The sequence below is a fragment of the Pipra filicauda genome, unplaced genomic scaffold (assembly GCF_003945595.2).
Source record: "Pipra filicauda isolate LSUMZ 115617 unplaced genomic scaffold, ASM394559v2 scaffold71_size5581439_pilon, whole genome shotgun sequence".
Lineage (NCBI taxonomy): Eukaryota > Metazoa > Chordata > Aves > Passeriformes > Pipridae > Pipra > Pipra filicauda.
Window position 1 is genome coordinate 1,609,064 of NW_024104887.1, and position 15,436 is coordinate 1,624,499.

Consider the following 15,436-nt stretch of genomic DNA (forward strand, 5'->3'; position numbering starts at 1 on the left):
GGGGCTGCTCCTGCCCGGGATGGCCCGGCCCGGCCGCAGGGCCCCGCCGGGCCTGGGCAGGATCAGCGCCGGGCTCCGGGACACGCCGGGGGTGCCCGGCTGGAAAGCAGCTCTGCAGAGGGGGCCTGAGAGGGACGGCTGGGCAAGGGGCTGCCCGCCCCCGGGGAGAGGAAACCCTGTGGGCCAGCCCCTGCTGCTGCCCCTCGAGAAAGGGACCGCAGGAGGAAGAGGGCAGATGAGCTTGGAATCTGCCAGTGCCCAGAGGAAGGCACAGCTCTGCTGGGCCCTGCCATCAGGGCTGGCACTCGGGCATGGCTCAGCCCTGCTCCTGAGGGGCTGTCTGGGCTGACTGGAGGGATTTCAGGCAGCCTCCGAGACCAGCAGCCCCAGCAGTGCCAGCCAGGCATCCCAGGGATGTGCCTGTGGCTTCCCAGCCCTCCGGGGCAGAGGGCTCTGCAGCCCCCAGGGCCTGAGCACACCCTGGGCTGCTCCTGGTTCCACAGCAGGCCCAGATCCTCAGAGCTGCCCCACAAGGTGCCACGGGACCAGGGTCGGCCTAAAGTCCTGGGCACGGGGCACGATGTGCTCAGTCTGGTGGCAGAGAGACAGGAGGGAGGAGAAAGGTTGAGGAGCATCAGGGAGCCTGAGGAAGAGAGAGGCTGGTGGGACCAGGTTTTGTCTGCGTCTTTATTATTTCTTTATTAAATTAACCAACTCCTCAAAGGCTATACTTCTCTCTTCTTCGATGTCTGTGTCAGAGCCCTGGTTGTTCACTCCTCTCTCTCTGCTTGGGGAAGGTGTTGTCTCACGGGCCGGGATGATCTTTATCTGGGTGAGCTGCAGTGCCCAGGAGACGTGCTTGGTCTTGCGGGTCTTGGCTGGCCGTTGCTTCTGTGAGGTGGAAGGGCCTGGGGACGAGGGCAGCAATTGCCCCGAGACCCCCAGCCCTGCCCTGGGGAGCCCATGGCACAGGCAGGGTCAGCAGGGAGGGCCCCAGTGCCGCCTGCCCGAGCCAGGCTCTGTGCCAGAGCACTGAAGCCCATCCCAAGGGCCAGGAAGCTCTGCCAGCGGCCCAGCGAGGGCAGAGTCAAGCAGTGCAGAGGAAGTGGGGAGGGACTGACTGGTGGGGGAGCACCAGGGGCTCTGGGAAGAGCCACTACCTCCGGCATGAATGTCTTGACAGCTTCCATTTCCTTCTTCGTTTGTTTTATGTCAGTGGCCAACTCAGCCAGTGAGGGGCCACTCAGCTCGCCCGTCCACAGCTCCTGGGCCGTCAGGTACTGCACGTCCAGGTGCCCCAGCACGGCCTGCAGCAGTTTCCTCAGGGCCGAAAGTGGACGGCTCCATTCTGGGGCATCCCGATGGCGAGATCCAGCAGCTGAGAGTGAGAGGCTGAGAGTGTCCAAGGGAGTCGCCATGTCTGCAAACATAAAAGTATTTCTGCCCAGACAAGATCTGCCAGGGATGCTTAAAAGTGATGGCAAAGGGGTTGACCAGGACAGATTTTTAAATGGATGACCTATAGGGATGATATAAGGGATGCCCTATAGGGATGATCTATATGGATTATAAAAGGGATTGCCAATAGGGATTTTAAACTGTATGTCATATAGGGAGGATAAAAGGGATGACCTACAGGGATTTTAAAACATATGACCTATAGGGATTGTAACCGGGATGACTTATAGAAATGATAAAATATATAACCTATAGGGATGATAACAGGGATGAGCTATAGGGATTCTAAAAGGGATTACTTATAGGGATGATAAAATATATAACCTATAGGGATGATAACAGGGATGAGCTATAGGGATTCTAAAAGGGATTACTTACAGGGATGATAAAATATAGAACCTATAGGGATGATTACAGGGATGAGCTATAGGGATTCTAAAAGGGATGACCTATTGGGATTCTAAAAGGGACAACTTATTAGATTGTTAAAGTCTATGACCTATAGGGATTCTAAAAGGGATGACCTATAGGAATGATAAAAGGGGAGACCAATAGGAGTGGTAACAGGGAGGAGCAAAAGGGTTGATAAAATGATAGAACAAATAGCCTGATCAAACGGATCAGCCAAAGCGATGAGGAAGCGGGTCAGTCACCAGAAGGGATTGCTTATAGGGATGTTAAAATATATAACCTATAGGGATGATAACAGGGATGAGCTATAGGGATTCTAAAAGGGATTACTTATAGGGATGATAAAATATAGAACCTATAGGGATGATAACAGGGATGAGCTATAGGGATTCTAAAAGGGATTACTTATAGGGATGATAAAATATATAACCTATAGGGATGATAACAGGGATGAGCGATAGGGATTCTAAAAGGGATGACCTATAGGAATGATAAAAGGGGAGACCAATAGGAGTACATTTATGTTTGTTACTATTTTTTCCTCCGATTTTTGACAGGGAATATACCTAATAAGTGGGGCAAGGAAAAAAAGGGGGAGATGACTCAGCAATCTGTACCAAACATGAAAACCTATTCCAGTTGAATTTTGGGAAAATTAATAAAATGTTGCACTGTTTAGACTGACATGCAGTGTGCAGGGAACAGCGTGGGATTGTTGTGTGCTCGTGTACAGCCAGCTCTGGGCAGGGAAGGGCCCTGCACCGGCCCTAGTCATGGCCTTGCTCCAGGATAGAGGACAGTGGAGGTGTAGCTGTCATGGAAATTCAGGAATAAATTTCCTGAATTTATTCAGGAAATTTCTAGTGCTCCTTAACAGCACTAGAGCATTAGGAAGCAGGCAGCACTTTATCACAGAGCTGGACTACAGTGCCAGCTGCAGGGGGAGAGCTCCAAATAAATGCCAGCCATGGCTGAAGATGGTAGATGAACTGGCCAGGGCTATACATATTCATGAGGAAAGCTTCACAACTTGTTACTTTAGGCGGCCACGGGGCCCAAAACCTGGGTTGGGCTGCCCTGACTTGTTACTTTAGGCGGCCAGAGAGCTCAGAAACTGCGTTGGGCCACCTTGGCTCGTTCCCAAGGCAACGACAGCGCCCTTTCCCCGGCCCAGCCGAGACAGAGCTGTGGGCTCATGTCCTTCCTCCGCTGGGACAGGGCGCGGCTCTGCGGGATGGGGACAGGAGGGCCCCGTGCCCGGCGTGGGTTCCCCGTGTCCCCCTGTGCCTGTGTGTCCCCCGCCTCGGGGGCTGCTCCTGCCCGGGATGGCCCGGCCCGGCCGCAGGGCCCCGCCGGGCCTGGGCAGGATCAGCGCCGGGCTCCGGGACACGCCGGGGGGGCCCGGCTGGAAAGCAGCTCTGCAGAGGGGGCCTGAGAGGGACGGCTGGGCAAGGGGCTGCCCGCCCCCGGGGAGAGGAAACCCTGTGGGCCAGCCCCTGCTGCTGCCCCTCTAGAAAGGGACCGCAGGAGGAAGAGGGCAGATGAGCTTGGAATCTGCCAGTGCCCAGATGAAGGCACAGCTCTGCTGGGCCCTGCCATCAGGGCTGGCACTCGGGCATGGCTCAGCCCTGCTCCTGAGGGGCCGTCCGGGCTGACTGGAAGGATTTCAGGCAGCCTCCGAGACCAGCAGCCCCAGCAGTGCCAGCCAGGCTCTCCGGGGATGTGCCTGTGGCTTCCCAGCCCTCCGGGGCAGAGGGCTCTGCAGCCCCCGGGGCCTGAGCACACCCTGGGCTGCTCCTGGTTCCACAGTAGGCCCCAGATCCTCAGAGATGTCTCACAAGGTGCCACGGGACCAGGGCCGGCCTCAAGTCGTCGCCGCGGGGTACGATGTGCTCAGCCTGGTGGCAGAGAGACAGGAGGGAGGAGAAAGGTTGAGGAGCATCAGGGAGCCTGAGGAAGAGAGAGGCTGGTGGGACCAGGCTTTGTCTGCATCTTTATTATTTCTTTATTAAATTAACCAACTCCTCAAAGGCTATACTTCTCTCTTCTTCGATGTCTGTGTCAGAGTACTGGTTGTTCACTCCTGTCTCTCTGCATGGGGAAGGTGATGTGTCACAGGCCTGGATGATCTTTATCTGCGTGAGCTGCGGTGCCCAGGAGACGTGCTTGGTCTTGCGGGTCTTGGCTGGCCGTTGCTCCTGTGAGGTGGAAGGGCCTGGGGTCAAGGGCAGCAATTGCCCCGAGACCCCCAGCCCTGCCCTGGGGAGCCCATGGCACAGGCAGGGTCAGCAGGGAGAGCCCCAGTGCCGCCTGCCCGAGCCAGGCTCTGTGCCGGAGCACTGAAGCCCATCCCAAGGACCAGGAAGCTCTGCCAGCGGCCCAAGCACTGCCTGGGCAGTGAGGGCAGTTCACACCCTGACATCCCTCACAGGGAATCCAGTCTTTCATGGATAGTCATTTAGCTTGAGCCAGGACTCTCCTCCCAGTTCAGAGACTGGGAGTTTGAGGTTTTTTTGGAGGTTTTTTGTTGTGGGTTTTTTTGGGTATTTTTTCCCTGCTAAGCAGAATACCCCATTCTCCTGATGTTTGGAGTCAGAATCTTATAGGGAAAGTAAAAGCACTCAAGAAACCTGACTTCTGGAATTTGCAGTTCTTCTACAATATCATGAGAACATCTGTATAAAAGACAGGTCAAGAAATTCAGGTCAAATCAAAAGGATGCAAGTTTCAGTGTATCATTCGTGATCATTGGCTTTCTGAAGGCAATTCTGCCTGTACAGAATGTGCCTTTCTAGTAGGCACAGAAGAGGACACACCTTCTCCATTTTTAGAACAAGTCCCAGCTATCCATTTTGCCTTCCCAGCAATTTTAAAAGAGTCCATCAAACCACTTTTTTCCTCTGATAGTTAAAATTGCAGCCCAGGATAGTTTGGGACAGTACAGATCATGCTGCCTGCTGTGCCTCAGCAGGCAATGGTGGGTTTCTAGTCTGGAGTTTAATGGCCTCAGTCCTCCTTTGGAGTCTCTGGTGCCAATGGTTCAGAGATCAGCCCACACCGGGGCTAATTTTCCATCCTGCTGCTGGACAGCACTGCTGAGGCAGCCAGGGATGGAAGGGGCTCTAGGAATTCCCTTCCCAAGTCCAGCTGAAGCTCAGGAAGTTTTTTGCAGCATCTACATCACCTGGTAAGGTCTCCAACTTTTCCTGGCTTCAGCTCAGTTTCTGCTCTGCAGGAGATGTTTGGCAAGCATTGAATTGGAGCAGCCTGAGCTGCTGGATCCTCCTGTCACTTTTTGTCATCATGTGCTATGTCAGACACCTGCTATTGATGGGTCACTATCTGAGTGTTCAGAAACAGGAGAGGGATATAAGTGAACATTTTTAAGCTGGATGGAAACAGCAGCTTGAATTTATTCAACATTTTGGCACATGCCAGGGCAGCTCTGATAGCATCCTCTGCCTTTTAGTGATGCTGGGTAAGCACATGAATCTTCAGTTTCTTACTCATTTTTCACCTGCAGACACCTAAGCGTGTTGCTTCCTGCATCAGCTCTTGTCCCTATAAAACCAACAGCCTGACTCTGAGTCTTTTGCTTTGTAGTAAATGATATTATTTATTTTGTAGTTTAGTTCACGTAAATTTCCCTCTTTCTCCCCTCCTTGTTTTGGAGAGCTGAGTGATCTAATAACTTGAAGGTGCACCAGGGGTGTATTCCTCTACTCAAGAACAGAGTATAGGAGAGAGGCAGAGTTGTCTCCTCGGGGCACACGTACAAACACCGTGTCCCTGACGGTCCTAGCCGTGTTTGGCAGCGGTGCTGCCATCGCCCTGGGATGGCTCAGAGCCACAGCTGAAAGGAAAAAGACGACATGACAGCCAGGGGAGGTCCGAACAGAGTGGTAGCTCGAAGCTATCGCAACTTTATTGAGGTGTGCCACCCTTATTTATAGGGTGGGAGGGGAAGGTTCCAGAGACCGGGGAGGAGCATGGGACAGGCAGGAATATAGACCAATCAGAAGGGAAAGGAGGGAATAAGGAAAGAGTGGGAGCCAGTAGGGGAAACATCTGCAATGCAGCAGATTATAACCAATCAGAAAATAGGTAGTAAACATGAAGGGAAAACTTGTTTATTTGACGTAAACCGGGGTACATTTATAACTTTTGTTAACAATTCTGTTCAGTCCTAGTCTGTAAAATAGTTTCAATCTTCATAACTGAACACTGAATGCTTAGAATCCATGTCCTCCTCTGTTGCTGCTTCAGCTATGGTCTCTCGCAGCTGCCTTATCCACCTTGCAAACTTCTCCTTTTCCTCCTCCGTGCTCCCCGCAGCTCAGAGTTTCCAGCTCAGACTCAATGAAAAGGTTGCCTGCACGTTTCTTGCTGCGTTCTGCTCACACCTTTGGCTGCTGTGAGCTCCATGTGGCTGCCTCGAGTATGACCTCATGCCTTATCTGGTTCCCTGGTGACCCAGGTGCCCAGGCTCCGCTTTGGAACCCCACTGTTGCCCAAGGAACTCGGCATTTGGGTGCTAGGTCTGGGGTCATGGGGTGGTGGTGGGTGGCCCTGATGCTGGTGCTGGTCCCCTGGCGCCCTAGAAATGCTGGCTTGTGGCTGTGGGTGGCCTTGGTGCTCTGCCTCCCTGGGGTGCACTCCTGCCTGCTCTGCTTTGGGCCCCCCAAAATGCGGGAACAGCTCTGCCGTGAGATTACTGGGGCCTCTGCCAAGAACCCCAAAAATAAAAAATGCCAAGAGGACCTTGTTGAGGCTGCTAAACCACTCGCCTCTGTCGCTGTGGGTACGTCATGGGACCCCAGGGACCCCGAACCCAAAAAGGATCCTGCCCAAGAACCTCCATCCTGACTGGCCCTTCTTTTCTGTGGGTCCTCTATCCCAAGGGGGACCCCTGCCCTGAACAGCACCCTACAGTCCTCTGGGATTCCCCACTTCAACCAAGGCCCTCACACTGACACTGACCAGGATCCCAGGAAGTTGTGGACCCCAGGGACCCACCCCAGACAAGCATCCTTGGGACTCAGAACCACGCCAAGGCCTCCTCAGTCCTGATCTGGACTCCAGGGACCTTTGGGAACCCCAGCCCTGCCCAAGACCCTGAGAATCACTCAACCTTGACCGGGGACACACTGGGGACCCCTTGGCCCTACCTAGGACCTTAGGAGTCCCCAGGGATACCTGACCCTTCCCAGTAACCCTAAACCCTGGTCAGAACTCTAGGAATCCCCAGAAACCCTCCAGACCTTACTGAAACTCCAACCCTAATCCTGTATACTGATTCTAGTGTCCCTGTACTGGTTCCAGGGGCCGGGCAGCATGATGAACTTCGAGACATTGTCTTGGATGCTCTGTATTATGTAGAGGAGCAAAAGAACAAGAGTGAGCAGGGGACATGGGACATGGGGCATAGGATGTGGAGGCCTTGAAGGGGCATGGGGTGGAGGTGAAATATGGAGGTCTGGAGGCAGTAAAGAGATAATCGGGGAATCCTGAGGTTATATGGGCTTCAAAGTATACAGTTTCTTGAGGGGTTTGAGGGGGTATTTGGGAATAGATGGGACTCCAGGATGGATATATGGGGTTGAGGTGAGTTGTACGGGGGATCTGTGGTGTCTGGAAAGGGTTTATGGGGATGCTGGGGAGGACACATTGTCTCATCTGGACATCTGGGTCACCCCAGAGCCCTTAAACAAGTCCCTGCAGGAAGCTGTCGACACAATCTGGGTGAAGCTGAGCCGGATGACAAAAGGTATGGGGCCAGTGGGGACCCCCACCCTGAGAACCCCAGTCCTAGAGAAACTCCCAGGGACTCCATCTGGGCTGGACAAGGGCTGAGCCCTGACAGCTCATCGTAAGGATGTGAGTCCCTGGTGTTCCCCAGTCTAACGCTGCTTCCTCTCCACCAGTTCCAGCCTGCGTCCCACCCTGTGGTGAGTGCCTGTCCCCTTGTCTTGCCCTTCCTTGTCCCCTAGTACATCTCCCACTCCCCTGGGACCACCAAGTCTCTCTTTCCCAGGATTCCAGCCAGATGCCCGTGTCTTCCAGTGTGCTACCTGTCACTTTGCAGACTGCGAGTTTCCCCTGGACTGCCCAGGTATGGGACCATGCCAGGTTGTTGCATTAAGAGTAAGGAAATCTTCCCCAACTTACCCCCTTTCTTAGGTTATTTTTATACTATTTTTAATATTTTGGTGGAGCTTGAGTGACTCCAGCCATGCCTTTGGTACTGACTGGGGGCAGATGGTATCGCTTTGCTTTTAAAGGTCCAGGCTAGAAAGATGCAGAGCATGCACTCAGCGAGGAGTAGTTGTACATTGAGGGTGGGAAGCTGTTGAGATGGAGGTGTGTTTGGTATTATAATGAGATGATAATGAGCAAAGTACCCCCGAAGGACAGGATTTCACCACAAAATTAAGTAATTGCTATCTCGGCAACTGATATTCTGAATGGAACAGGATATTACCTCTTGTTTGGCAAATGCCATGTGTTGTATCAGCCCCACTGAGTTCCCATACCTGCTGTGATCCCAACATGTGTAAAGTGATCCTTAAATACCAACTACATTCTACCCTGGAATTCTACAACTTTCTTTAGGATGTGGATGTAACTTTAGTCTCAATAATTTTCCCCCAGTAATTCTTCCACCCAGACCCAGGCACCCAGGCTGGGCTCACCTTCCCCCCAGAGCTGGGTGCCCCCAGGGCTCTGGAGACACCCCGTATTTCTCACCTGTGCTCCCACCCTGAGCACACCTGCCAAGGTGTTCAGCTGCCCATCCCTGCAGCCAGCACAGGAGCACCATCCCCTCTGTCAGGGCACACCCAGATGTGAGCTCACGTGCCTGGCAATGCTCCCAGTGCAGGACCTGCGGACCTACACGGATGAGACCATCGTGCTGCTCTGTGACGTGCCCTTCTCCTTCCCCGGCAGCCTGCCCGTCACCTGGATGTATGTCCCAAATGTGAGTTGCACATGAGCGTGGAAGGGTGTGAGTAGACGCTCTGGGGAGGGCTGGGCACGGGTAGCCAGGCCTGCACACACACACAGCTGTTTGCTTGGCGTGAAGTCTCTCACGGATACTGCTGCCACCATGTGCTGGAAGTAGCAGCTGTGAAAGCACACACAGGGGGCAGGTCACTCGTGTGTTTGCAGGTCCATGTGTGCACATGTAGAGTCATAAAATTACAGGATGGTTTGGGTTGGAAGGGACCTTAAAGCTCATCTCATTCCACCCCCTGCAATGGGTAGGGACACCTTCCTCTAGACAAGGTTGCTCCAAGCCCCATCCAACCTGGTCTAACTGAACAAGTTATGTTTCTTTAAAAAGGAGCCTATGCATCAGTGAGGGAAAATGTTAAGAGGTGATTTTAGATAATGGATGACGGGTAAGCTCTGGGTGATGTCCATGTGTTAGAAAAACAAATTAAAAATTTAGGGCTTTTGATATACTTTAGTGTTCTCAGACCTGGAGGGGGAATTTAACAAACTCTGGAAGAGAAATTTACTGTTGAGAACTGAACACCAGGATTGCAGAATTTATAAACCACAAAGACATGTTACATAAACCAGAGATGCCCTGTCTGGGAAAAAGATAATTAAAAGACTGAAAATGTGGACTAATTAACATGAAAAGCAAGAAATCCATAACCAATAGAATAATAATGCATGAAGAGAACTATATAACATGTAAGCCAATGAACACTACATCTTTTGTTTGCTAAAATGTATAAATAGTTAAAAGTTTTCATGACTGATGTAAATGTGAAGCAATACCCGTGTACCTCAGCACTGAATAATGTCAGCTTTCTGAGTAGAGTGTTCATTTCCTGGGTTTTGGTGACACTGGGCTTGAACACTTTCAGGAATAGGGCAGGCACAGCTTCTCTGGAGAAGTGTGCCAGGGCCTCACCACGCCCACGGGGAAGAACTCCTTCCCACATGTGCAGGAAATTACTTTTGCGTCCACCGTGGTTGTGCATCCCTGTGTGCACACATGGGGCACAGGGAGAGTGTGTGGGACAGGAGGTGTGTCCACGTGCACCAGCACAAGAAGCATGAAGGGGACATGTCAAGCACGTGCAGGACACGGGTGCCTTTGTATGCACACGTGTGCTGTCCCATGTACCTTGTGGGCTGTGCTGACAGATCCCCCCCACGCCCCAGCTGCGCACACAGGACATGTCACTGTTCAAGGAGCTGAAGGGGAATCCAAAGAACCCCTCCAGCCTGACCATCGAGGAGCCCGCTCCAGGAACTGTTGCCTGTCGCCTGGGGGAAGTTTCCAAGCCCTTTGTCCGCAAGTTCTTCTACCTCAACGGTGAGCCCAGACACCTGAGTGCCCTGGGGGCAGGGAGCAGTGCGGGGGGAGCTGAACCCCAGACACCCGGGTCCGTGGGATGGGGGTGCTTGGGGGTGTGGGCAGGGTGCCAGGATACGTCAGTTCATGGTGGACAGGTGAACTGGAGCAGGTGTTCCCTGATCCCTGGCTCCTCTGGGGGTGGTGGGGCATGTGGGTTGGAGCGGGGACCCCGAGACAGTGAGGTCTGTGGCTGGGGCAGGTGCTGCAGGGCCCCGTGACCTGAGGTGCCGGTGTCCCCACAGTGTCAGAGGGGAGCGTGGAGGAAGAGAGAGGGCTCCAGGCTGTGTTCAGTACTGTGCTGCACTGGCTCCACAACGAGACCCCCCTGGTTCCCATACCAACAATGGGGCTGGCACTGGGAGTTGCCTCCATGGCGCTTGTGCTGCTGGTGGTGTGAGTATTGCTGACCTGGTAATCTGTACCCTCAAAGTCCCCATGGCTTCTGGGGTCCCTCACAGAGCAGCAAGGGACTCCCAAACCTCACTGGATTCTCAGTCGCTTGGCATTCTCTCCAAGTGGGAGGGGACCCAGGTGTCCAAGGATGGGCCATAGACTGCCAGGACTCCTAAACTCACAGGGCCCTCCATGTCCCCAGGACTCCCATTGTCCTCTGGCGCATTCCAGGATCTCCCCCTTGCACCCAGGATCACTCTAGGCTGCCTTGCTTCCCACAGATTCCCTAATTGCCCCTGAAACCCCGCAACTTTCCCATGTTTTCCCTAGAACCCCCACTGTCCCTTTGGGTGCCCCAGTTACAGTCAGTTGTCCCAGTTGCCCTCAGGGTCCCATTCCTTTACCCTCAGAGCCATCAGTTGCTCCAAGGGCCCCCCAGTTGCCCCTTGAGCCCCCCAGATGCCCCATGTGTACCCATTGCCACCCCCACATCCCCTGATGGAAATATAGGGTGTCCTCCCTGCTTCCCCTGTTTCTTCATCCCTCCTTCTGTCTCCCAGGGCCCTGTGGCAATGTGCCCGCTGGACATCCCGCAGGCGTGAACAACAGGGTACCCCGGAGGATTCCGGATCCCCGGATTCACCCTTGGGACCTTAACACATGGATTCATCCCCGAGGACCAACATTTCTGCATTTGGTTTTCTTGTGCTGGTTGTGCAAATGAGAACAGTCTAGAAACATAAATACAGAGTTCCGAAAATCTGGATTATGCCGGTGGTAGAAATCTGGGGTTCTTTGACTTGCAGACAGAAAAACTGGGTACCAGGCAGCATTTTCCTTTTCATGGGTGGACATTCCAGCTGCAGTTGGAGCTGTAGAGCTATCAGTGCTTGTGATGATGATGGTGGAGGAGCCCGAGCTGTGGCCCCCAGGCTGCAGCCCGGCCTGTCCTGCCCTGTCCTGACCCCAGCAAGGACCTGCTGGGGTCCTCCTGCAGGTGTCCTCCATTTCCCTCTGTGTGCACCCAGCTCTCCTCTGTTTCCCTCATCAAATGCTCAGATCTTCTCTGTTCTTTCTAGTGTCTGCTTGCATCTCCCCTCTGGGCACACTCACATCCCTCTTTTTCATGACAAGTACCCTCAGATTCCATCGCTTACCCTCCACTGGTGATCAGATCCCACTGTCCATTCTGTGGGTGTTCAGTTCCTATGGGTTCCATGATGATGTCCCTCCCAGCCCCTCTGTGCACCCTCATTTCCCTCCACTTTCCCTCCATGCACACTTAGGTCCCCTCCATTCCCCTCACGCTCAGATTCCTTTTGTTTGCCCTCCATCCACCCGGTTTCATTCCGGTCCTGGGCAGACACTTGCTTTCCTCTGTAGCCATCATCCTGCATGACCAGTCCCCCAAACCCAGTGCCCAGAGGCCACAGCTGTCTCATCTGATGTACAGAAATCTTTCAAGGCCATTCAGCTGCCTTCTTGCAGGTCAGGACTGTGGCCCACGGGTGAGGCGAGACTTCCTCTGCTTCCCTTAGATGGAAACCCCTCTGCCTGTGTCCCGTGCTCCAGAATGCACCAGTTGCTCCAAACACTGTCACACAACTCCCTGCAAGTCTTGGGGCCCCACCCAGACCTGGGCTTGACAGGAGCAGATTAAACAAGAGCCCCTTGACCTGGCAGCACCTGCTGCAGTGGTGGGAGGCAGGGACAGCCCCGTGTTTGCTCTCCACCTGGTTGGTGACTGTGGCGTTCAAGTGTTTGTTCACTGAGCTACACTCTTCAAAGTTCCCAAATATGCTTGTTACCAGGGGAAATTCCATCCAAGTCACTAAGCACTCACAGAAGAGACCATTCCAAGGATTCTTGCTGGCATGGGGATTATTTTCTTTGCAGCTCAGGGACCTGTGCACTCAGAACCACAGGCACCTCCACCTCAGCTGGTGTTTTCTGAGGGCACAAAGGAAACCAACCTGATCTCCTCCAGGAGAAAAGGGGGGCAGGACCCGCTCAGCCCGCCCACTGCAGGAGGCACTACAAATGCCTCTGTGCAACCAGCTGCTCCAGAGCTCTGTGCTCCAAGAGCATTCCCACCTGGAGCCATGGGTGAGTACAGGGCTGGGAAGAGGGGGGTCCTTGCCAGCAGTGGGGGGAGCACAGGCAGGGCAGCCCAGCAATAGGGAGAGGCTCCATGCACACTGATGGGGAGCAGTGGCACCAGTGCCCTCCTGGGAGCACCAGCAGCTTGTCCCCTGCCTTCTGGCTCACCCCAGCCAGTCCCCTGCTCCAGGGGCCAGGAGTGAAACTTGGCTCAGTTGGTTGTTGGTGCTTTGCTCCACCCAAAACCCCCCCCGTGCTTGACTTGCCGGGAGCAGATCAAGGGGGAAAGGCAAGGTTGCCTACCCCTTGGGCAAGCCTTCCAGCTTGCAGGAAGCAGCCTGATGCTGCCCAGCATTCTTGGTGCTCTCCTGCACCTCACAGGGTCGTGTTAACTGCGGTGCTGGAGCCATGGGATGTCCAGTCTCTCTGCAGGGAGGGCCCTGTTTCATCTTTTCTCCATCTTATCCCTTTCTAGCAGCCCAGTGCCTTCTGCTCCTTGCTTCCCTGCTGCTTTTGGCTACTCCAGGCCACTGTGTGCATATAGAAACCCTAAACGTCTTCAAGAAATCTCCCTCCAATGCTTCGGCGAGTGCTCTGAAGAAAACCAGTAGGTAGCATCCCATGGGCATCTGGTGTGGTGTGCTTGTGTACAGCCAGCTCTGGGTGGGAAAAGGCCCTGAACCATCCCTAACCCTGGCCCTGCTCTGGGATGGAGGATGGTGGAAATGTACCTAGTGCAGGCTACAGTGTGTGTGTGTGTGTGCACTGTGCAGGCTGGGGGGGTGGCTGTGTCTGCTTGAAGAGGTCATTTTTCTGCTGTTCCCTCGGTCACAGGCAGGGGCAAGGTCCCCTTCGCCTTCCTCCCAGCATGACCCTGTTGTAGTGGCACACCCCCTTTTTCAGGAGGCCTAGAGGAGCCCTTTGGTGCCCATATTCAGTCTCTTTGCCTCGTACCAGCATAGCCCAGTGGGTCTGAGACCTTTTACTGGGGTTTATTTCTGTTGGTGTTCCATATTGAAAAGGAACAGAGGGTCGAGGCCAACCCACTCTCACCTCCAGACCTCTCTAGGCTGGGAGAGCTGATTATCCCCCAGGTGCTCTGGTGAGATGTCCCTCTCTCCTGCCCCTGGGTGAGACAAGGTCTTGTCCTGTTGTACTGGCTTTTGTTCAGTCCCCTTCTGTCCTGCTCCAGGTTGGCCCAGGGACTGCAGTGAGGTCCCTGATGGCAGCTCCAGCGGTGTCTACATCATCCAGCCCTCAGGATTGCACCCCATCATGGTGTACTGTGAGATGGGTGGAGATGGGGGCTGGACTGTGATCCAGAGGAACCGGCAGGACACGGATATCACCTGGAACGAGTCCTGGAGCACCTACAAGCACGGCTTTGGGAATGTGCACACCGAGTACTGGCTGGGCACTGAGAACATCCACCAGATCACCAGGCAGAAGGTCTACCAGGTCAGGTTTGTCATCTGGGATGCTTCAAACAACAAGAGGTTTGCAGACTACAACCTGTTCAGCCTGGACGATGAGTCCCAGGGCTACCGGCTGAGGCTGGGAGCGCACTCGGGGACGGCAGAAGATGCCATGGACTCAGATAATCCCAGGAAAGTGCACAACAACATGAAGTTCTCCACAAAGGATCGGGACCAGGACACTTACAGAGGGAACTGTGCTTCCCGCTACGGGGGCGGGTGGTGGTACTCGGCGTGTTACTCCGTGCGGCTGAACGTCAAGGGGAGCATCACGTGGGGCAGGCTGTGCAAGGGGAACTGCAAAGCCTCTGCCATCCTCATCAAACCAGCTCCCTACCACTAGAACTCCTTCCCTCTTCTGTCCCCCCTGGGCACATGGCCAGGCCAGCGCCCTGCTGGGGCCTGTTTGATGACGGGGGCTGGGGTGAGTAGGGTTGTTCCTCTGTATCAAAAGCTGCTTTGTTTTCCTCTTATCCTGAAAAGTAGCAAAGTTCCCTGCTCTGTCTTTGGCCATTCACCTGCGGTGGGTTTTGGGGGATCATTATTAGCACACATGTTTATGAATACTGCAGTGTCCAAGCATTTTCTTTCTGGGGACAAAACTGTGCTCAGAAGTTTAAAACCCTCCTGGTCCAGCAGGGTCTTACTCTCTTTCTGCTTTGTGGGTATAGATGTTTTCAGTAGAAAAACATCCATCACTAGCTAACCTGACCTACACTGCACTGAGCCCAGGGCAGGCCGTACCTGCACCACAACCCTGCTGCAGTCTGTATTCATCCTGCCAAATAAAATCACTTTCAGATCTGCATAGGTGTCCTTCATTTGTTTGGGAACTCCTTGCAACTGCTCCCAGTTTCCTGCCAGGAGCAGACCTGAGGCTCCTGGTGCAGCAGGAAAATGTTTTCAAAGGAGAATTTTTTCATAAGACTCAGGTGAGGAATTAAAGACAAAACTTTCACTTAATGGAGAGAGTTGGATTCCAAGGTGGGGATCTTCCAAAAAGGGAATGCAGTAGCACATGGTCAGTAGCAAGCACTGAGGGTGGGAGGGAAGCATCAGGTCAGTTCAGCCCTACCAGCCATGACCTGGAACTCACCAGAGACCAGAGGCCAGGCCAGCATCATCCTGCCTTATTAACCTTGTGAACAGTGGGAGGGAAATGGGAGAGTGAACAGGCTAGAAAGGAACAACAGCACTGCAAGGCCACACAGCAGCACATGGT

At 53.8% G+C, this 15,436-nt stretch overlaps 2 protein-coding genes across 2 annotated transcripts; both read left to right on the forward strand.

Moving 5' to 3' along the window:
- Nucleotides 1-6,213: 6,213 nt before the first annotated feature.
- SPACA6 (sperm acrosome associated 6) lies at nt 6,214-11,405 on the forward strand. Its single transcript, XM_027734443.2, has 9 exons — nt 6,214-6,670; nt 7,192-7,266; nt 7,568-7,636; nt 7,794-7,817; nt 7,904-7,981; nt 8,745-8,848; nt 10,051-10,204; nt 10,489-10,639; nt 11,200-11,405. Exons 1-9 carry the CDS (start codon nt 6,229-6,231, stop codon nt 11,294-11,296), a joined length of 1,194 nt encoding a protein of 397 aa, XP_027590244.1. The 5' UTR covers nt 6,214-6,228; the 3' UTR covers nt 11,297-11,405.
- A 93-nt stretch (nt 11,406-11,498) lies between these two features.
- On the forward strand, nt 11,499-15,009 carry LOC113994912 (fibrinogen-like protein 1-like protein). Its single transcript, XM_027734445.2, has 3 exons — nt 11,499-12,745; nt 13,215-13,346; nt 13,932-15,009. Exons 1-3 carry the CDS (start codon nt 12,514-12,516, stop codon nt 14,555-14,557), a joined length of 990 nt encoding a protein of 329 aa, XP_027590246.2. The 5' UTR covers nt 11,499-12,513; the 3' UTR covers nt 14,558-15,009.
- The last annotated feature ends 427 nt before the right edge of the window (nt 15,010-15,436 follow it).

Coding starts and splice junctions, on each gene's coding strand:
- LOC113994912 (XM_027734445.2), top strand. CDS start 12,514: ATGGGGATTATTTTCTTTGCAGCTCAGGGACCTGTGCACTCAGAACCA. Junction 12,746..13,214: donor ATTCCCACCTGGAGCCATGG/GTGAGTACAGGG, acceptor ATCCCTTTCTAG/CAGCCCAGTGCCTTCTGCTC. Junction 13,347..13,931: donor GAGTGCTCTGAAGAAAACCA/GTAGGTAGCATC, acceptor GTCCTGCTCCAG/GTTGGCCCAGGGACTGCAGT.
- SPACA6 (XM_027734443.2), top strand. CDS start 6,229: ATGAAAAGGTTGCCTGCACGTTTCTTGCTGCGTTCTGCTCACACCTTT. Junction 7,637..7,793: donor GCTGAGCCGGATGACAAAAG/GTATGGGGCCAG, acceptor CCTCTCCACCAG/TTCCAGCCTGCGTCCCACCC. Junction 10,640..11,199: donor GCGCTTGTGCTGCTGGTGGT/GTGAGTATTGCT, acceptor TCTGTCTCCCAG/GGCCCTGTGGCAATGTGCCC.